The sequence below is a fragment of the Mauremys mutica genome, chromosome 6, assembly GCF_020497125.1.
Source record: "Mauremys mutica isolate MM-2020 ecotype Southern chromosome 6, ASM2049712v1, whole genome shotgun sequence".
Lineage (NCBI taxonomy): Eukaryota > Metazoa > Chordata > Testudines > Geoemydidae > Mauremys > Mauremys mutica.
Window position 1 is genome coordinate 41,554,704 of NC_059077.1, and position 22,400 is coordinate 41,577,103.

The following is a 22,400-nucleotide window of genomic DNA, read 5'->3' on the forward strand; positions in this document are numbered from 1 at the left end:
TCCCCCGCGCGCCGCGCTGTAGTGAGGGGTTCCGGCCGCTGAGGACGTGGCTGGCCCGGCTCAGGCTCAGCAAGTTCCGCTGCGGGCCGCGGCCTACGGGCCTTGCCTCCCTCCCGAGCGAGCCAGCGCGCCCGGCCCAAGCTCGCAGCACGCGGAGGATGAGGAGGCCCCGCGGCGGGGGAGGCGGCCCCCGCGGCTCCTGAGACCCGGCATGGAGGCGGCCTACAGCGGCGAGGCCCTGGCCGGAGGCGGCGGGCTGGGGCCCGTGGATGTGCCCAGCGCCCGGTAACTGCAGCGCCCAGCGCGAGGAACGGGGGGACTGGGCCCCTCTCCGGGGTCTCTGCTCAGGCCGCCAGCGGGGGGCGGGGGGAAGTGGAGGGGGGACCCTGCGCTGCCCGCTCGGGGTGTATTTCACCCAGTGCCCAGGCGGGCAGAGGGCCTCTGCGTCCCCGGGTGCATCTCGGTCCCTGCTGCCCCTGCTTAGGAAATGCCTGTGATCATTTGTTCTTTTGCAGGCTGACTAGATACATTGTGCTGCTGTGTTTCACCAAGTTTTTAAAGGCTCTGGGACTTTTTGAATCGTATGATCTCCTGAAAGTGGTCCACCTTGTCCAGTTTATCTTTATAGTACAGCTGGGGTAAGTGTGCCGTTGTTTAAGCCTTTTATAACACTGCTGCAGCTTCTTTCATTTGAGACTAGTTTGGTGGCAATGAACGCCTGGGTTTCTTTCCATTGGGTTAGTAAAAGATTCATTCTGAAAGAAAAAAAGTTTCGTTCATAATAAGTCACGGGCGTTTGTGCCTTTTGTGTGCTGCATGACAGGTTGTTAAAGGGAAAAACCTTCCTTGTTTCTGATGGGATGTACATTTCGACAAAGCATAACAGCACCTGACAGATGTGCAAGAAAAAGGTTGAGATGCTTTGTTGTCCTGTCCAGCTACTGGGCCTGCTTTTCCTTTACCCCTTTTTAGATTTTTATTTTCAATGTGGAATTTTTAGGTACTGATGTAGTGATGTTTAGAGTGTAGCTGCTTTGACTTTCTTATTAGATAAAGGGTAGTCTAAGCATACTCTTGCCATGGATGGTAAAATAATTTGTGTTGTAATGCACAGCTGTATGATGCTACAAAACTAACCGTTTAATTGATAATAGAAATGCAATGGTAGATGCATTTAAAATGATCATCCCAAATTCTAGTAATAGTCCCTGTACTTAAGAGGAGGAATATCTCATTAGAATCAATAATATCTAAAACCCTAATCTTTTAAGCATACTTACTGTAGTTTGAGAAACTATAGGGAAGAAGGAGAATTTTTTTAATTCATTAAAGTGCTTGTAGTTGCTACTTTTAGACAGATGATGTAATGACAAATATTTAGTAAAGAGAATAAATGTGTATCTAGAATATTTCATTTAAGTAAAAATTACAAGTAAGATCAGTGTGGTCTCTTCTGCTCAGGGCCGGCTCCAGAGCCCAGCGGGGCAAGCACCCGCCTGGGGCGGCCCTTTCCCGGGGGGGCGGCAGGCTGGGCCGGCGGACCTGCCGCAGTCATGCCTGCGAGAGGTCCACCGGAGCCCCGGGAGCAGCGGACCTCCCGCAGACATGCCTGCGGTAGCTCAACCGGAGCCGCCGGACCAGCGAACCGCCTGCAGCTGCGGGAGGTCCAGCCGAGCCGCGCGACCAGCGGACCCTCCGCAGTCATGCCCGCGGGAGGTCCGCTGCTCCCGCGGCTCGGGGGCGCCTCCCGGGCATGACTGCTTGGGGCGGCCAAATTTGTAGAGCCGCCCCTGCTTCTGCTACCCCTTTCTTTGGAAGGAAGCTAAGCTGCCCTCCACTCTAGAATCTTACTTCCTACATCTATTGTCATCATTAATAGCTTTGTTAGTAGCTGGACCAATACTAATTTAAGCTTAGCTCATAATGAGTTGTGAAAGCTGTGCTATAACTAACTTGATAACATTGACTAATATCAATTAGCTTATGTCCCCATTTTATTTCCACTTTTGGATTTTTCACCTGGCTATTTCCAAACAACATAATCTTCTTTTTTTTTTTTTCTTTTAGTTTATTTTTTATGGTTTATTGGGTATACTGTTTCACGCCAGTTCTAGTACAGGTGTGTGTGGGTGAGTGGCTTTATTTAGTTTTTATGCACTCGGAAACCTTCAGGTAGGGGCACCTTAGAAATGAAAATGTAACAGTAGTATTCTATAATCATGCTCCCCTTCAAAACTCTATTCTTTTCTACACATTCACTTATTTTGATTCCTGCTAATTGTGAATTAACAACCATTTGGCTATCCTCTGCCAGACTTGTATGGCTGGCAAAGTAGGCAGGACTAAAATGCATTTGCTACAAAAAGCTTATTGAAGCTTATGGCTACTTGAATAGCTGAAATGGGCTATGGGGGACAGAAACATATTGAACCACTATTGTTTTTTCCCTCCTACAAAAGCCAGGTAGCATTCATTTAAAATACAAGTGGAGCTATAGAATAGTTACTTGTTACGGGGTGAGAAACAATTGCCTAAAACTAGTGTGAATAATAAAATAGCTACATTTGAACTTTGACTGAAAGTGCACTTGAACTAGTACATTAATGGAGAATATTTCCCCTAACAGGTCTGCATTTTTTATGGTTTTGTTTCAAAAGCCATTTTCTTCTGGAAAAACTGTGACCAAGCGCCAGGTGAGTTGACTTATACCTAATGCTTGAACACTCACTTTTAGATACTCTGGGACAATATGAATAAGGGCTCTAGTAAAATGTTCACTTGCTCGCTGGAAGTGAAAGGGATGTTTCTGGAAAACATGGCTGGGATTTTCAAAATGACCTAAGTGACTTAGGAGCTCAAGTCCCATGGAAAATTACATCCTCCCTGAGCATTCTATTCTTTATCAACTAACATGCAAATAGCTGTAAATATGAAGAGATCAGTCCTAAGCTGCACCCTGGGGAATGCCTCCTGTACCAGGGACCAGGAGGAGAGGGGTGGCCCAGAGGATTGTATTGTGCAGGAGGGTCTGAGCCACCAGCTTTTCAGCCCCTTTGTGCTGATCCCACAGTGCAGAGGAGTCCGAGCAGTTGTCAGAATGGAGCCTGAAATAAGGAGAGGAAGAACTTTTGTTGTCACCCCTTCCCCGCATTCATCTTTATATAAAATAATTGATTGTGCTACTACATAGTCATTTGGAATGTATTTAGTATAGAGGATCTGAACCAGGAAATGTCCTAAAGGTAAATTTTGGCTTGAGAAAGCTCATGGCAGAATTTAAAAGAAAGTGAGAGGGGGACCAAATTTCTTGGTTTTGTCATACATCAGGAAAAATCTGTCTTTCTGTCTGCTAAAGGTATTCATTTGGTCTTCACTCAAATTTTGGATTTTTAAGATTTCTGGTGTAAGATTAACTTGAGTGGATTATTTTAAAAAATAAAAATTGCATCTAACTTTATCTAGTTTGTCTGATTTAAAACAAGAAAATACATGTATTGTTCGCAGTGTTGTTGTAGCCATGTTGGTCCCAGGATGTTAGAGAGACCTGGTGGGTGAGGTAATATCTTTTATTGGACCAACAGAACTTCTCACCCACTTGTCTCACTAAAATACATCCTAAGTAGTTTAATTTTAATAAAAATGAGCTGCATCTCCTGATAAAGACTTCTTAAATCATAATCCTTCAAATTTTAGGTGCATGCTTATTTGTAAGCACGTAAGTAGTCCCAGTTGACTGGGATTAAAATTAAGTACATTCGTAAATATTTGTAGGGTCAAGGCCTTAGTTTTATAACGTTGAACAACTTTATCTAGCACTGTGAATGTTTGTCAGATGTATTTTATTGTGTAATACACTGAGTCTTAGCATCTTTTGACCTCTAAGTAAATTTGACTTCAGCCTAACTATTGTAACCCATGGATTCTTTAAAAAAAAAAAGGCACTAAAACTACATCCAAAGAATTTGCCACTGTGATAGAAAACGATAAAGGTAAAGAATTTCAGCCATAAAATGTATTTCCAAAAGTAAACATAATGGGTCATTGTGAAGTAGTCAAGACAAGTCAGATTGTTTTAATTTTTGAAGATGCTCTATGCATACATTTTAATGTTCCTTTAATGTAGTGATTGGTATGTGAACTGAATGCAAGATGTTTGTTGGAAAGCAGGCAAAAAATGTTAATAAAATGTTTTTCTTTTATAGTGGATCAAAATAGTTAAACATGCTGTTGTTGGCTGTATCATTTCACTTTTGTGGTTTTTTGGCCTCACTCTTTGTGGACCTCTCAGGTAATGTACATGCCTGAAAGCATACTTTATTTGTATACACTAACTTAATTTGTTTTATAGTTATTTGAAATAGCAACTCTGTACACTTAATTTATTTTTAAATGAAGTGTATTTGATAGAAACGTACTTCTGTTTGTTTATAAAAATAAAAATAAATCCTCAGATGAGCAGCCATTATTCAGTTCCTGGTTCGCTACAGGACATCCTAGTTTACTCCTTTTAGTGTGGAGGGGCTGAGCGTATTGTGGTAATGGTAATAGGTCTGTGCAGAGAAAAAGTCCCTTGCATCACGCAGTGATAGTCCCTTTAGTTCATTAAGTGGCAATCTTGACTGATTCAGAAAGGATCAGAAAAAAGATGACAACATTGGACTTCCAGAGGTGAAGAGCTTCGGGAAAGCCTCTCTGAATAGTTAATGTGTGGAGATAGGGCTTAAAGCTATCTAATCCTGCAAAGGTTTAAGCTTTTGTTTGTCTTTTTAAAAAAAAAAAATGATAGCAAAGATGTCCAAATGCGAATCAGTTTACTGCTGTTTTCTCAGGTCAGCTGAAAGTTCCAGTGCCTTTGTGAATACTAGATGTTTTCCCAAGCAGAAGCAATGAAAATGATATGTCTTGTAGTCACTTTTACTGCTGCTATTAAGAAAACTATGCACATTTGTAAAACTGACAAACTGTCACTTTCAAACTTCTGCTGCTTGGGAAAGCTACCAGCAGTAGAGGAAGTCACTGGAGTTATGAATGGTGGATGAGAATCCAAAAGTGAGAACTATACGTTGTCTGCATTGAGGCGATTGTATGAAAAGGAAATCAGCTTCTCAGTAATCAGAAGTTAACTGGAAAAGAAAAGGTCCTTTTCCCAGGCAGAGAACAGGGAACTTTAGATTTATCAGACATTATTGTAATATGAACATTAATTCCATCTTGAGCAATATGATTCTTGATGCTCTAATAAAGCATGCTACTGTTTAAAAAGTGTTTTAGGTAGTTACTACTGCTCAATTACTGTACATGATCTATTGTTTGAGCTAGAAAATAGGTGTTTTTATGTGATTTGTCATCATGGCAGAGTCTATCAACAGCTGGATTGCTGGACTACACTTCAGGTTCCCTACCGTTCTTTTGAATTGCACAATTTTCCTATTGAAGCTATATATTAAATCCTTGACCTCCCTTCCATTTAATTTTAGTTGAAACCAGGTATATTAAGCTAGTGCATCATATTGAAATGGACGTGATAAAAATTGGTGTCTCTCTTGTTTTGTAGGACATTGTTGCTGTTTGAGCACAGTGATGTTGTTGTTGTGTCACTGCTTAGTGTTTTGTTCACAAGTTCAGGAGGAGGACCAGCAAAGGTATTTAAATATTTTTTGTTGAAAAAGACCATTATAATGTATAACTTTAAAATGTAACAGGTATTCAGGAACACAGAAGAGGTAAACCTAATTGTTTCCGACTCAAATTCATAAAAGGGGTAGGTAAATTATGTATATTTTAAGTTTAAATGTAGTTGAAACTACAATCTGTATTTCCTTTTTTAATTAAATAAATATGCAAACAGGCGCACATACAAGGAGTAACAACATGAAAAGGTGTTTGAGATTCATGATGATGAAGAGATGCAAGGAGTTTATAATTTGTATGCAGAAGAAACTTAAAATATAGTATTTTGCATTTATATAGCACTTTCCACCCAAGGACTTCAAAGTGATTTACAAACATTAGTAAATTAAGCTTCATATCTCTTTGAGCAGAGAAACAAGAAAATATTCCCATCTTATGGATGTTTCAACTGAAGTACAGAGAGATTAGGTGACATTCCCAGGGTCACATACAGCAACCATAGCCATATTCTCAAAGCAAATAATTCTGATAATACCTTTCATCTATAGATCTCAATGTGCTTTACAAAGCAAGCAAATATGATTATCCCCATTTTACGGAAGGGGGAAATGAGGCACAGAACTGCTGTGACTTGTCCAAAGTCACTTAACAAGTCTGTTAAAAGCTGAATATAGTTGTTTGTTTGTTTGTTTGTTTTATAACCAAGATCAGTTTCTCCAAATGTAATTTTTGCTTTAAGGATTTTGTTTGGACTTTGTTTTTCTTGTGTTTACACTTACATGCATGCACCTGGCGGGAGGGGAAAAGCCCTTTGCATGGTTTTTTTGCAACTTTTTATGTTTGCCATCCAAATAAGCCATTTTATATTGATGCCCTTTTGTTGTCTTTCCAGACAAGAGGTGCTGCGTTTTTCATCATTGCTGTGATCTGCTTATTGCTTTTTGATAATGATGATCTCATGGCTAAAATTGCAGAACATCGTATCCTTTCTTACACTTTTTCTCCAAACACATAGTAAGTTAGCCTTGTTTCAACTGCATTTTCCTTTCCAGAGCATTGTACTCGTGACTGGAAAGAAAAGAGGAAACAGTCATTCTGAGCAACTAATCCAGTCAAATGCATGTCATTAGTTACTTTAATGATAACAGCATCGGCTATACATTTGCTATAAATAATTACAATCTAAATGACCATAATGACAGAAAAATCCCAATTTAGTTACCAGGCCCCTTCAACTAGCTAGAAGCCTCTCTGTTCAGTTTCCCTCTCAGAGAAAACTTGAGGCCTATGTCCCAGGAGTTGTGGATGCTCAGCACCTCATAGTATGTCTATACTGTGCAGTTAACCTGTGTGGATTGGGATATGGGTTAGCCTAGCCTGGTCTGAATCTCCCCTCTGCAAAGGTATACCCACGTTTTTGTGTCCTCACTGTTTATGCAATCCCATGTGTGTCTGGGGTACATCCCATGGTTTCTTGTGCTGAGGTACTCATTCTTTGTCAGTCATTTGTGTTAGCTGCAGGAGTGCTTGTCTGTCCTTTGGAAGGAATTGTGGGAAGGACATTAGAGGACTGTCCGTAATCGAGTGATTTAGCGTGCTCATCCACACCCAATCTTACCAGTTGTCTTCCTTCATTTTCTGTTAGACCAATTTCACTTGCTTCTAAGTTAAAATATAATTTTTGTCTATTCAGAAGGAATAATTTTTTTAAATTTTTTTTATCTTGATTGCACCTTTTTTTTTTATTTGTCAATTTCATTAATTTTCTCAAGTTTAAATTTTTGTTTGGAAGCTCTTCAAAAGCTGTCTAACAGAATGTTTCATACTTTAGACATGTCATTGATAAATAAAGTAATGCTTCCAGTGAATATTCATCTAAAATTTTATTTCTGGTATCCAGTTCATCCTCTTAAGTCCAAATAATTACCAGATTTAACATCAGTGTTAAGACTAGCTTATGTGAAATGTTTCAAGTTCTTTCATTGAGTAACTTTATTTCAAATATTTTCCCTAAGGAAGCAATAGACTTATGGAATTCTGTAATTTAAAATTTTAGAATTATCCAAACTTCAAAGCTTAATTTTATTCCAATTTTACTTTCTTTAAATGTCCATGTACCTCTCTATTGATCTCCTATGGTATTTACAGTTTCTGGTCCTCTTGTATACCTGTAGCTGTGTTTTTCATTATTTTTTAAATAACATCAGTAAATCACTTGTGATCCTTATGAGAATGAGGTTGAAATGTGGTTGGGCAGTTGGAAGAGGGTTCATTTGGAGAATCTTCCTTAACTTAATTTGTTTAGCTGAGGGACATCATGACAGTGCTCTTACCCATGTTCTTCATACAATCATTGCTTTCCTAGGAGTTGCAGATCACAAGGTAAGTTGTTTTCTTCAGTAATCTATATGCTGAATTATTGAATGATGTGTTCACAGAATTTTTATGAAGAGAGCTGCATTAATTCAAAATGTCCTATCAACTATTTACTTAGCAGCATTTTGCTTTAATACATAAGCTGAAAGTATCTATTAAATTTGTTCCTTTTTTACATGAAGTAGTTTTATTTCAACTGTGACTTAGATATTCATGACCCTTAATAGACAAGCCCTCTGTTCCCTAGTGTTATCAATCTTTGTCTTGTGTGTCTGTCTCTTTCCCATGCTTCTTGGAGCCTAAGAGCCAGATTCTGATACCCTCACTTGAGTTGGGTGGTACCCCAATTTTGCTGCACTGGCAAATGAGAAGCTGAAAAGAAAATACTGAATTTATGACACAGCTAGAAAACATTGGCCTTATTTAAAAATAAATCAGACAGATGAGTTAAGTTAAATTGGTTAGCCTAGCACAGGGTAGATTAGACCTAAGAAATATGAGAAGCTAATTTTGTATATGTACATATATTTTGTAAAGATTAGGGAACAAGTTCTAAAGAAAAGGTTGGGGAGAAATGACACAGGGCTTGAATGAGAATAAATAAATACAAAGAGTGTGGATGATATAAGATGATTCCATTTTATTTTCAAACATTTCCAATGTGCTACTTTGTGGGTAAAAGAAGGGAGAATGGCAAGAGAAATTGAAGATGGAGTTCCAGTTAAAAATACTGGGAGTTGCAAACTAAGTCATAGAATGTTACTGTTAGCAAATAAAGCTTATCTTTGGAGGGGACAGGGGAATACCTTGTCTGTGTCTTATCTTAATAAGTAAAAGGAGGAAATAAGGAAAAGAATATTAATATTCTGTCATGTAAATACTACTTATATTGGAGTGAGGTAGTTGACTCTTAATTACTGCTAATAGGATTTATCTGTATTGCAGGGTGGAGTGCTGTTGCTGGTACTGGCATTGTGTTGCAAGGTTGGTTTTCATATGGCTTCCCGAAAGCTCTCTGTAGATGTAGGTGGAGCCAAGCGTCTTCAAGCTTTGTCTCATCTTGTTTCCGTCCTTCTGTTGTGCCCATGGGTCATCGTCCTATCTCTGACAACTGAGGTAACAGCATAGCAAGGGTTCATCAGCAAAAGTGACTGATATTCTGCATTTGTAAACTGCAACATATACCTTTCCTTTACAAGAATTTATTCTACATTATTGAAACTTTACTTTTCTTGAGATTTTCCCTTGAAAAATAGATTGGTTTTATATGCACAGTGTTTCTGATACGTACATCTGTGTGATTTGATGGTTTTGGTTTTTTGGTTGGGTTTGCTCTCTAAAGACTCATAAGAAGAGGATATATTGGACTGTGTGCAGTAGTTTGGTTTTTCTGCTAACTTTACAGAGGCAGTGATGATGAAGATATTGTTTCTCTTGGGGAATACATGTTTGTTCTAAATTTGCAGCTTTTACACCACTATCTTTCTATGTAGAGATAATTAAATCAATAGAAAACATTTTTATAGCAAATCAACTTCATTAATTTCCTAACTGGATGTTTTTCTAGAAGACTTGTTCTAGTTCAACCACAGCTATTGGACTTGAAGCAGTAATTAATTCAGGGAAGTTCTGTGATCTGTGTTATACAGGAGGTCAGACTAGATGATCACGATGGTCCCTTGTGGCATTATAATCTATGAATCTGTGAATACCTGTTTATTTAAAGTGTCTAAAGTATAGCAAACGTGCAATAGACTAAATACTAGATACATAACTGGTACTATATGTAGGTGACACTTCTGCCAACCTGTGATCAATACCGCTAAGAATTTGTTCTTTTTATCACAGAGTAAAGTAGAATCCTGGTCCTCTCTCATCATGCCTTTCATAACTGTTATCTTTTTCGTCGTGATCTTGGATTTTTATGTGGAGTCCATATGTTCTGTCAAGATGGAAGCCTCAAAGTGTGCCCGTTATGGATCGCTGCTCATTTTAATTAGTGCGCTGCTCTTTGGCAGCTTCTGGACACATCCAATAACAGATCAGCTTCGCGCTATGAACAAGCCAGCACACCATGAAATCACAGAGCATGTTCTCTCTGGAGGAGTGGTAGTGAGTGCCATTTTCTTCATTTTATGTACGTATTCCTTTTTTTCCCCGTTAAATGATAAACCAGTTAAAAATAATTATATATTACTGGAAGGTCACAAAAAATATTTCTCTGTAGAATTCCACCACAGTTGCTTCTGTGGATTTCATGGGTGAAGGGGAACAGCACAGTATTGTAGACCCACGGCTACATTCATAATTCATTGCCTACAAAAAAGGATACAGTAAATCTTTCTGCTTGTGGAAATGATGATCCAATCTAGTATACCAATAAAATGTTAGCCTTGAAAATGAAGCTGGTGACTTTCACCACCTTGATATGCTTGTGGAAGTTTTAATCACTGATAAAACACTTGCATTATCAATCATCCATAAAGGTTTAAAACAACAACAAAAACATGTACCTCTCTTTGCAGCTGCCAATATTCTGTCCTCCCCCTCCAGGAAAGGGCAGAAAGGCACTCTTATTGGCTATTCTCCTGAAGGCATTCCTCTATATAATTTTATGGGCGATGCTTTGCAGCATAGTTCTCAGTCGTTACCCCGGTTTATTAAAGAGTCACTGAAACAAATCCTTGAGGAGTATGACTCTAGACAGATTTTCTACTTCTTGTGCCTAAATCTGGTAAGTGCACTTTTTTAATTCTAATAACATCATAGTAGAGAAAAAGGGTCAATCTCTCTTTAAAATTTACTGGCAACTTTTAATATGACCTTTAACTTAGAATCATAGAACTGGAAGGCACCTTGAGACGTCATCTAGTCCAGTCCCCCGTACTAATGGCAGGACTAAGTATTATCTACACCATCCCTGACAAGTGTATGTCCAACCTGCTCTTAAAAATCTCTAGTGATGGAGATTCCACCTCCTCCCTAGGCAGTTTATTCCAGTGCTTAACCAGTATGACAGGAAGTTTTTTCCAGAACTTAGTTAGTTTTGGCATAGTTAATTTAATGGAGTTTTAAGATCGAATACATTTTTGCTGGGACTTCTGTGAAAGACAGGATAGTTTGACTTAGTTGTACTTGTCAGGTTAATATGAATAGTCATGGCACCTTGTATGTATTTGTATGGCGACTAGCACAAGGGGCCTCACTCATTATTGACTCTTCTGGGCCCTACTGCAATGTAAATATTCCCTGACAAAGCACTGAATGCATTTACAAATCTGCACCTGTTTCCTGCCCTGAAGATCATACAAGCCAATCCACACAAGACACTAAACAGTAATTCAGGAAAGAGTGTTGAAAGACAGGGATCAAGGTATGAAGGATTTCTGGAATAAATTGATTTGAAGAATTAGACAGCCGTGTCTGACTCAGCTCACGGGGCTCTGGCTGAGGGGCTGTTTAATTGCAATGTAGACTTCTGGGCTTGGGCTGCAGCCCAGGCTCTTGGATCCTGCGAGGTGGGAGGATCCCAGAGCTCAGGCAGGAATCTGGAACTGGACACTGCAATAGAACAGCCAAGAGCTAAAGCCCCGTGAGCCTGTGTCAGCTGTCATGGCCAACTGCAGGTTGTTAATTGCAGTGTAGATATAACCAAAGATGACTTCAAAGGTATGAATGTAGAAGATGGGGAAGTTAATGGAGAAAGAAGGAACTGGAGAAGGATTAGGAAGAAAGCTTGGCTTTATAGAGTCACAGATTCATAGATACCGATGGGTTATGCAGGAGGAGATGTGAGGTAGGTACCATCTTCCTTTCAAGACTGATTCCTAAACTACTTAAAACCTTTAATTAGCAAAGAAAATGGAAGTAATTTCTGTAAAGCAACCTCCATAAATAAAATTTGTAGTGACTGAAAAACACTTTTGTTAAACTACATCTTAATGCAATGGCTTTTTGAAACCTCAGTGAATAAGAAACCATCCATTAGGTGACAGTCTTTGGGTAAATAGCCTTTTGATTTGTTACAAATAATGATTGTTTGGGAGGAATTCAAAATCAGTGTTGGGGACAATTATGTGTAAAGGGGCTTGTGTTAAAGACTTGTTAACAGGAGTTTAATGTAACTCTGAAGGAGTTTAATGTAACCAATATATGCTGGTTGGTCATACCAGATATCTGAGGTACTCGCTAACCACTTAAGGAGTGCTCTAGCTTTGATACAAATCATTTATGAACAGCAGCTGTCCAATTTTCAGATATTCATAATCCTCCAGGATGGACCAGTCATTATCTTTAAAAAGCACCCACCAAAACAAATGGATACAGAAGCTTTCATCTCTAGGGGAATTTTTCATCTAAATTTTTCATCTCACTGTTCACCATTGCCTTGGCAAAATGAATTGGTAAACTGCCTGGTTCCAGATAATTACCATCATAATTGATGAGAATTGTCTCCCATGTTGACTGCTTTGATAGACACACTGTAGACTAGATGGGCTTGCAGATTATATTGTCCTTTCAGCCCAAGAGATCAGAACTCACTGCTCAGTACTGTTTATATTGATTTGTTTGTAAATAAAGAATTCTAGTTTCCCATATAGATGCTGTCCCTTTTATAGAAATTACGTTTGTTTGTGCAGAAGAGAGGGGGAGTTTTAAAATGTCTGCATTTACATTGACTTTTAATACAAAACTTAATATTACAATCCACTGTTTTGTTTTGTAGGAGAAGAGAGTAAAATTGGTGCAGAAATACTTAAACACTCTAAAATTAGTAGCGCCCTTATGGCAGAGCTTCATGCCAACTGCATATGCAAAATAAAAGCACAATTTCATCTCAGAACATGTTACAAGAAAAAAATCAATTTTTCTTTCATTTTAGGCTTTCACTTTTGTGGAACTCTTCTATGGAGTGTGGACCAATAGCCTTGGTCTAATCTCAGATGGATTTCATATGCTTTTTGATTGTTCTGCTTTAGTTATGGGACTTTTTGCAGCTCTAATGACTAGATGGAAAGCAACCCGCATATTTTCGTATGGGTATGTACACTGACTTTTACATAATTATTTTGAAGAGATGCTGCTAGTTAGTTGTAGGTCCTCATTTTTTCCTCTTACCCCTAGTCGCTTGTGTTTATGTTCCTACTATTAAATGTTTTCATGGCACTTAATATTTCAACACTTTATTACACCTCCCCTTTCTCCCTGCCCCTCAAAAGTGTCTGCCAGTGTTATGAACCCACTGTGCTAGTCTAGATCAGTCAGTTTTTCAAAAAGAAAATGAGGTATTACATGTGAAAAATACAAGCACTTATGTCAGCATGATTGCAGGAAGGGATTTGGAATTGTGTGTGTACACGTTGAGATATTCAGAATTTAATGGGGTATTTAGCCATATAACTCCCAATGAAATTAGCAGAATTGTGTGGCTAAATTCCCTAGCCAGCTTGTCAACTATCAGCCGTAATGTGTGTAGTATAGTTAACTTTTTTAATTGAATCACTATAACTTTGTATTATGAGGACAAGGCCAGTTACCACATGGCCATCTTTCATCCCTTTTGTCTACCTACCATCTCTTTAGTTTGTCTTTGATTGTAAGCTTTTTGGGGTAGAGATTGTGCTGTGTTGAGAAAGCACCTACCACATTGTGAGTGCTACCACAGGACAGAGCAGAAAATAATTGTGTAACACATTTGTTATGGTACTTTGTTCTAACATTGTGAAAAATCAAACTGACTTGAAAAGGAAATACTGTATTAAATGCGTGAATAAGCCAAATATTTTCAAATATGCTAAATCTAGCTATTCCTCAGTCTTTCTTAAATGTACATTACACTTGTTCACTTTCAGGTTTGGCCGTGTAGAAATTCTCTCTGGATTTATTAATGGCCTTTTTCTAATGGTAATAGCTTTCTTCGTGTTCATGGAGTCTGTGGCCAGACTGGTAGATCCTCCAGACATAGATACAAATATGTTAACTGTAAGTTTTGTCATTTTCTTCTGTTAAAAACAGTTTTAGTTACTCCTGTAGAATATTTATTCCTTAACTGAAATTAAGATCCACTCATCTGAATAGTGGGGACTCAAATTATATAATGTCAAGCATTTGTTTTCAGTATGACTTCAAAATGTTTCTTTGCTTTCTATTATATAGTGCAGGGGTCAGCAACCTTTCAGAAGTGGTGTGCCGAGTCTTCATTTATTCACTTTAATTTAAGGTTTCGCGTGCCAATAATACATTTTAAACCTTTTTAGAAGGTCTCTTTCTATAAGTCTATAATATATAACTAAATGATTGTTGTATGTAAAGTAAATAAGATTTCAGAATGTTTAAGAAGCTTCATTTAAAATTAAATTAAAATGCAGAGCCCCCTGGACTGGTGGCCAGGACCTGGGCAGTGTGAGTGCCACTGAAAATCAGCTCGCGTGCCGCCTTCGGCACCCGTGCCATAGGTTGCCTACCCCTGATATAGTGACTAACAGAATTTAAAAGTCCATATGTCTAAAGATAAAAACTTCATTATATTGCCTGCTTCTAAATATGTTACCTTCTCCTATTTTAAAGAGAAAAAAATTCTCTCCAAACCTATTCAAAAGCAGGTAAATTTACAGAAGTAATTCCTTATATTACAATCTTAGTTTTATAATGAATGGCATTTGTCTGTTGGAAAGAGGGATAGTGTGTGGTTAGCTTTGTGAATGAGGCTTTAATTATTTGATCCTCCTATTACATACATAGAAGGAAGCTCCATTTATCTACAAAATGAACTATTGAATACAGTAACTTAACGTTGCATTTTTCAGGAACATTACTACTGCTTTAAGCGAATCCAATTTCCCCATAAGAATTAATGTAAATGGGGTGAGGGTTAGGGTCTAGGGAAAAATTTTTTGCCATAAAAAAGACCTCTCTCTCTCTCTAGTTTTAAACAAACAATTTAATATGTACACAGCAATGATGATTGTGAAGCTTGGTTGAGATGGTGAAGTCAGAATGTGGAAGAGGGTGGAATGCCTTACTGCTAAATGATGACCTAGCACTCGGCTGAGCCCTCAAGGGTTAACACATTGTTAATGTAGTCTCACACACTCTACAAGGCAGCACAAGTGGAAGGAGGGAGGAGACAGCATGGCAGAGAGACACACAGTGAGAGAGTCATGCATTGCCCATTTAAGCACACTGACCCCACTCTAAGTACACTGCCTTTTTAGGTAGATCAGCAAGTTGAGGCAGCAGCTGCTGCCAGCAAGCTCCCTTTGTCCTGAGCCCTGTCTTTTTCTCCCCTCCACTCCCCGTGGAGATAAGGTATAGGGGGAGGGGGACACCCTGACATAGCACCTCTCTTCCCCCCACCTCTGTACAGCAAGCAGGAGGCTTCCGGGAGCAGCTCCAAGGCAGAGGCAGGAGTAGCACACGGCAGTGGAGGGAGGGACAGCTGAACTGCCCTGCAATTGAGAGCCTGCTGAGCGGCTGTTGCACAGGGAACTTAGGAGAGTGGGGAGCTGATTTGGGGGGGGGGGGTAGGGCTGCTGGTCCACCCTGGTTCCAAGCCCCCACCAGCTAGCTCCAACAGGATGCTCTTTCTGCAAGCAGTGGACAAAGTAGGCAACTGCCAAACAACGTTATAAGGGAGAATTGTTCAACTTTAAATGAGCATGTTCTCTAATTGATCAGCAACGTAACAATGAAACAAAGTTAACCGGGACAACTTTAAGTGAGGAGTTACTGTATCATAGCTGACTTTAGAGGTATGGTAGGTATGCCTCTAGTTAAAACCATGATGGAGCCATAAGTAGTTAACATGCATTTTAAGTCAGTCAAAGCAGGTCATTGAAGTTGGTCAATAGAAGCATCTAAGTATATCATACTTGGTAACTATAATGTGTTTATTGTATAGCTATAATAATTTATCTTGCTCTATTTTATTACTGTATACAGTATATTATTATACTGCTGGATTTCAAAATAATTTACAGCAAGATAAGGGTTTTGATTGCTGGAGAAATGGTAATTAGTACCCTTCATATTCAGTTGCAAAAATGTCAAACCATATAATTGTGTTAGTGTAATTGGCTATTTCTGTGATTTCTTTGTGTTAGAAGCAGCCCAGTCACTTTAACAACCCTTCACTGAAATTGAATTAACTCTCAATTTCAGATTCCAGTCTCTTGAACCCCAGTCCAGTAGGATCTGGCATGATTATAGAAATATTAGGTCAGTTCCTGGAGAGAAAAGTGCTGTATGTTCAGTAACAATCCTTTGGGCAGAAAGAGTAGCACTGATTACTTCAATGGGAATCTTTCAACCTTGTGCCTTTCCTGTAAGAAAAGCAGCCTCAAATTGGATTGAACAAATCTCAAGGCTTCATCAGAGATGTGAAAGAACATAGATTAGATTTCATATTAGCTTACTGTTCAAACAGGAGCTGATCTAAGTTCTCTCTAAGCTGCGCAGCCACGCAGCTGCCTATTAAGCCCTGCGTAGGTGCTCAGGGCTACAGTGCGGAGAGGTGCCCCAATGTGGACCTGCCGCAGCAGGGAGATGCACCCCTCTCCCAAGCTGCTGGGGCAAGAGAGGGCTGGGGGGAGTCCTCTCCCCACCGCAGCCATGGGGCACCCCAGAGTCCCAAACCCTTCACTACCCACCCCAGAGCCTGCCATTGAAGGCATTGAACTCCCAGCTAGAGCCCTCGCAACCCTGCAACCCAACCCTCTGCCCCAGCCCTGAGCCCCCTCCTGAACCACTCATCCCTGGCCCCATCCCAGAGCCTGCACCCCCAGCCAGAGTCCTCCCTCTCCTCCCCCCACCCCCCAAACACTCTGCCCCATATTGGTGCACGTGGATGTAAAAAAAATTTAGGGAACACTGGTGCTGAAAACACTGGTAGTCTTAAAACGGTCCTTGATATATGTATGGGTACAGCTAAATCATGGAATCAAAACTGTAGATCCTGTCTTTTCACAATTTTTGCTTTTTTTCCCTAAGTCTAAGCCTTCACTTTTTAAACAAAAATAAATTTTACTTCTATGTTTTTTTGTTTTTCAAACAAGTGTGAAGTTACCTCTTTCCTCCCATTGAAGGCATTGAACTCCAGCACTTATATAGACACTTAAATACTAAATTTTAATAGTGTATTTTAAAAGAGACATTCATCTAGAGTTAAGGCCTGTTTTAAAAACATTGCTCTCCTATATCTCATACTGCTTTCAGGATGAGCTCTGTGGCCACATTCTCCAAAGGAGAACTTTCTATTCCTGTACCCTCTGCTAGGAAGTGGGGGTTCTTTCTGTCTCCTTCCTAACTGGCATTTTCCTGTTTTCCAGTCTCTTCATGCAAGAGTGGTGGAGAGTTATTTGTATTCTGGTAGCACCCACAATGTATTGCTCAAACCCATAAGGCGACATGGTCCCTACCCCAAAATATTTACAATTTACAATGAAGTGTGCAGGTCCTTTTTAACTCTTCCTGTATATTCTACTTGATAAGTGATTCTGGGGAGTTAAGAGAAAACTTTCGCTGTATCCTCAGAGCTTTGTTTCTTGTAGGAGAAGTAGATGAACTCAGCCTCACTTTGTTGAAAGCAAAGTTGTCTGTCTGTACCTGCTGATACTAGATTTTTTAAGAGGCAAAGAGAAGTCCTTCACATGAAGAGAAGATTCACTTGTGAGCATTCAGCAGCAAGGGAATCCTCCTGCTATTGTCATTGTTAACTTCAGCTAATTGGACATGCCACGGAAGTATGTTAGATGCTGTTAACAGAAAAAATGTAGTTTTCTATCAAACAAGTTAATCTGAGTGTTAAGGAAGAAATATTGGATTTAAAGGTTGTGCTTTTTTTCTTTCTTTTCTCCCTCTCATAGCCAGTCTCGGTTGGAGGGCTGATAGTAAACCTTGTTGGTATCTGTGCCTTTAGCCATGCCCACTCCCATGGGGCTTCTCGTGGAGGCTGTCACTCACATGATCACAGCCATTCACACCATGGTCATGGACACAGTCATGGCCATTCCCACAGTGACCACGGACACAATCACAGTCATGGACACAGTCACTCTCATGGGTTTTCAGGAGGAGGCATGAATGCCAACATGAGAGGTAAGTACAAATAGTTTAATTTTAAAAGTAAACTAGCTGTCAAAAAACCTTTGAATCAAAGTATCCCTTGTCCACTTAATCAATCTAAAACTTGTTTTCTGGCAGTCTTTTTATATAGCACAGATAGAGCTTTTTGGAAACACTTTTTCTAGCTAAAATGTTTTATAGAATAAACATAATTTGGGATATTCACTAGCTTCTTCCCTCCCACTTAATGTTCTCAGATTTGTGATGGTACAGGTCCTAGAGGCACTTAATGTTGATTTCTTATTATTTGATCCGTAATATTTTTACAGTACCTAAAATGTACTACATGTCTTAAAGACCAAGTATAACTCCAACATCCATGCATCTAATTTTAGATGGCATATGACAGCTGGCCTATTAAAATAACTAGGAAAGGGATGGGGAGTGGAAGAACCAAGGTTAACAGCAATACATTTAAACAGTTACACTATTTAGACACATTCACCTATTTAATTATTTGTACTGGGGTAGCATCTATCGGCCTGAACTTCTGGTTCAGTTAAAGCAGGGGTTCTCAAACTGGGGGTCAGGATTATTACATGGGGGGTCGTGAGCTGTTAGCCTCCACCCCAAACCCTGCTTTGCCTCCAGCATTTTATGATGGTGTTAAATGTATAAGAAAGTGTTTTTAATTTATAAGGGGGAGTTGCACTCATAGGCTTGCTATTTGAAAGGGGTCTCGAGTACAAAATTTGAGAACCACTGAGTTAAAGTGTTAGCTTTTTTAAAAATAATTAACTTGCCACTTATGGTATGGCATCCCCCAGGGTATACTCTAGACTGTGGAGCCACTGTGTCCCCTTAACTCTCCAGCCTTTTACTCTGATTTGCTATCAGAACAGCCACTCCTGGCCTGCTCACACAGCCTTCAGCATGCAAAATGAAACCCAGCTGAAAATATGAATGCTCTCCTAGCCACACATGAACTATATATAGGGTGATATCCGCAAATCCCCCAGTCCCAGCATTGCATCCCAGAAATGTGTCTCTTGCACTGCTTCGGACTCCCCCCACTTCTCCACGAACTGTGTAAGCTCATTAAAAGTCCGTCATTCTATTAAAGGGAATGATGAGATTCCCCAAGCACTTCAGTCAAAACACGCTGGTTTAGGTTAGTTAATAAACGTTTTATTCTTTTAAGAAAGATTTTAAGTGATTATAAGTGGTAAAGGGATAAAAGTCAGTATTGGTTACAAGAGAAATAAAAGATGATAAACACGGAAACTTTACCAAGCTAAATAAGATTTGAAAGCAAAAGGGTTTCTCACCCAAAACTTTCAGCAGTCCTAACTGGAAAGCCTTAATTAGGACCACTCTCCCCAGTTCAATGATGATCCTTTGTCTTTCAAACAATCTTGCTGCAGTGAGTAGAGATGAGGGAGGAGAGGTGGTCAGGGGCCTGTTTTTCCCCCTTCATATATCCTGACCCTTTTTACTGGAAAAGTCCTTGCTGGGTCCTGGGGTCAACAGTTCTATTGTTTATATGCTCTGCCAGCTGTCCTTCAGATGAATTGTAAATTTCTTGTTTACAATTCCTGTTGCTGAAGAACGGCTGCTTAAACTGAGATTGCTCTTTCACACCTTGCTGGAGCTAGAGTGCCTTTTACTCTGAAAAACTCATCTGTGGATGTTACTCAGAAGTGTACAGCATGTTACAATAACAGTCATACAATAGAATCTTATAATTTCATACACATTGTTGCTACACGCATCAACAGGACAATAATGTTCAGCAGATTATAAGTTTTCAAATTGCACCTCACAAGGCATACTTTGTACAAGAGTTGTCATAATTTTATGAAAAATGGTGACCATAATAGTATAGACTGTCACACTGGGATAGCATCTATAGGCTTAAACTTCTGGTTCATTTAGTCTTGGGTTTTTAAAAATAATTAACTTGCTACTTGTGGTCAGTAAGGAAGAAGTGAATTTTGAGAGGATTTGAGGGAAGAGAGTAGTGACTGGGTGGGCCAGGACTGGGAAGTCATTCTGTGTGTTGGTAACATTGGTAGTAGTCTGAACAAAGCCATAGAGATGGTTGTGAGCTAAGTAGACCAATGGGACATTGGGGCTGACATAGTTTTTCATAGTTTCCCTTTACAAACCAGCGTGCAACACAGTTTCTACAAAACTTTGTAAACCATGTTTGTCACTGATTCATAATATAAAATACTCGTCAGTTCTGCTAAAGACCAGACTAACCTAAAACACAAAGCTGGCAGCATTATTTAATAAATATATATTAGTGTGGTTACTTTCTGGAATCTTCCTGATAGTATGGAAAAAATACAATATATATATCAAATCTACCAAATATTTGTCACATTAAGTTTATTACAATAAGTTTTAGCATGTAAAATGTATTGTTTCAAGCATTTAACTATCACAATGCTATATTATTTTAATAGAGAAGTTGAATGCAATCATGTAGCTTAAATGACTAGTCTACCGATCTGAATTTTTTTTCCTTTTTTAATTTTTTTTTATTTTTTGGTAAAGTCTGCTCTGCGTCTCACTACTTGCGTATTCTTTAGTGGGAGCTGAAGTACCAGGATTAATCTCACAAACTATTAGTGTTACGAGATTAGTACTCCCAGTTTGCATTTAGAAGGTACAAAACATTAGAGTTCAAATGATCTAAAACATTAATCCTAGCAGCAGCAGGTTATGAGATGTAAATCACACCAGAGTTGGAGTAAAAACACAAAATGATAATGGTCTATCATAATACTTGCCAGCATTAGAAACGCTTTAGCACATCAGTAAACTTTTCTACCATAGGTCCAAGACCAGTGATCCAAGGGAGAATTTTGATCCCTGTACTGAGAAATTTTTTATTTTAATACTCATGCTATAGTCCATGTGCTGATGGCAACTAAATCCAGGCACTCAATCATTCAAAGTCTTATTTTGTTTCAGGTGTGTTTTTACATGTGTTGGCAGACACCCTGGGTAGTGTTGGTGTGATCATATCTACGATATTTATTCAACAGTTTGGATGGCTGATAGCTGATCCCCTGTGCTCTCTCTTTATTGCTACATTAATTTTTCTCAGTGTTGTCCCACTGATAAAAGATGCCTGTCAAGTACTTTTGCTGAGGCTACCACCAGAATGTGAGAAAGATCTGCACATTGCGCTAGAGAAGGTCGGAACTTAAACTTGTATTTTGTTTTACTTTCTTTGTTTATATACAATCTAGATTTATGAGTTTCTGACTGCATTTATTAACTTTTACATGCAATCATTCCTCATTGTGCCAGTCAGTTATCTTTGTCTAAGACTCTTGGGCATCCCAAATTGCTTGTCTAAGTTCATCAGTTTTTATAGATACATGAGTTTTTTGGTTTTATTAGTTTAACATTTACAATTTTAAAAATCCATGACTTTTGTGGAATAGACTGTTTAAATAACAATGGCAATCATATGTTGCTTTTGCTTTTATGGACAGCTCATAACTGTAGACTAACTTGGTAATTCTGTAAACCTATCCAGCAGAATATGGGAGGACTATTTAATACTTAATTGTAATTACTAAACCCAGTAAAACTCATAAAAGCTGGGCAGGCTTTTTTTTTTTTTTAAACCCTGGCATGACCAGATTTCATTTGGCTGCAGTATTCTTTCCTGGGCATGCAGTTGCATTTTGGCCAGTCTTCCAGTCTACTGTGGGACAGGTTGGCTTGTTCTCTTCTTCCCATTTGAAGTCTCTATTGCTGATTTTTTCCTTCCCCTTCAGTCTAGACTGCTTTCTGCTCCTACTAAATCAGTCAAGGCCTGAAGTCTATGGCAGCACTCCACTCCCATTGTTAACTCTTATCCACTAATTGTTGCTCCCAGTGTTAGCTCTTGTGAGTGTCCTGCCCAGAACCGCCATGGGCATAGTCCTGAAGTACATGAAGTATTTAGCAAGCACTCCTAAATCGGGAAACTGGTGTGGGAACTTCCAGGATTCCATCAACAAGAGTAGAAGGGGGACTCCAGCAACAAGGGTATTCAACACTGCCTGTCACCAGGGAATGGGGATAATAGATTCTTGCCACAAGGGAATACAGAATGGAATTAAATTGTGTGAGGGAGATCCGTGGGGAGGAAGGTGAGGATTGTGGACTTACGTGATTTAGTGAAAGGAGATGGAAAAGGAGACTGGGCAACGCAGAAGAGGGAATTGAAGTGTGAGTGACCTTGAGGTGGGATAAATAAAAACAAGAAACAAAATCAGAAAATAATCAAAATGCTAGGAGTGGGGAGAAAAAAATTAACCAGTATG

The 22,400-nt window shown here is 39.3% G+C and overlaps 1 protein-coding gene and 1 long non-coding RNA gene across 3 annotated transcripts in view; one reads left to right on the plus strand and one right to left on the minus strand.

Annotated features, from left to right (window-relative positions):
• The window catches only part of SLC30A5 (solute carrier family 30 member 5), a 26,158-nt gene continuing 3,758 nt past the window's right edge, over positions 1-22,400 (plus strand). The window contains exons 1-14 of one of the 2 annotated variants that reach the window (XM_045021400.1): positions 1-285; positions 516-638; positions 2,627-2,693; positions 4,203-4,288; positions 5,555-5,642; positions 6,524-6,611; positions 7,937-8,013; positions 8,953-8,991; positions 9,856-10,144; positions 10,533-10,741; positions 12,890-13,047; positions 13,860-13,989; positions 17,871-18,102; positions 21,052-21,278. In XM_045021400.1, the coding sequence (XP_044877335.1) occupies positions 212-285; positions 516-638; positions 2,627-2,693; positions 4,203-4,288; positions 5,555-5,642; positions 6,524-6,611; positions 7,937-8,013; positions 8,953-8,991; positions 9,856-10,144; positions 10,533-10,741; positions 12,890-13,047; positions 13,860-13,989; positions 17,871-18,102; positions 21,052-21,278 (1,887 nt within the window). In that variant the 5' untranslated portion in view covers positions 1-211. Of the gene's footprint in view, positions 286-515; positions 639-2,626; positions 2,694-4,202; positions 4,289-5,554; positions 5,643-6,523; positions 6,612-7,936; positions 8,014-8,952; positions 9,124-9,855; positions 10,145-10,532; positions 10,742-12,889; positions 13,048-13,859; positions 13,990-17,870; positions 18,103-21,051; positions 21,279-22,400 lie in introns of both variants that reach the window. The other variant, XM_045021399.1, reaches the window with a different exon arrangement.
• Positions 19,074-22,400, minus strand: part of LOC123372857 — a 12,626-nt gene continuing 9,299 nt past the window's right edge. The window contains exon 4 of the long non-coding RNA XR_006580478.1: positions 19,074-19,750. This is a non-coding gene — a long non-coding RNA (uncharacterized LOC123372857). The remainder of the gene's footprint in view (positions 19,751-22,400) is intronic.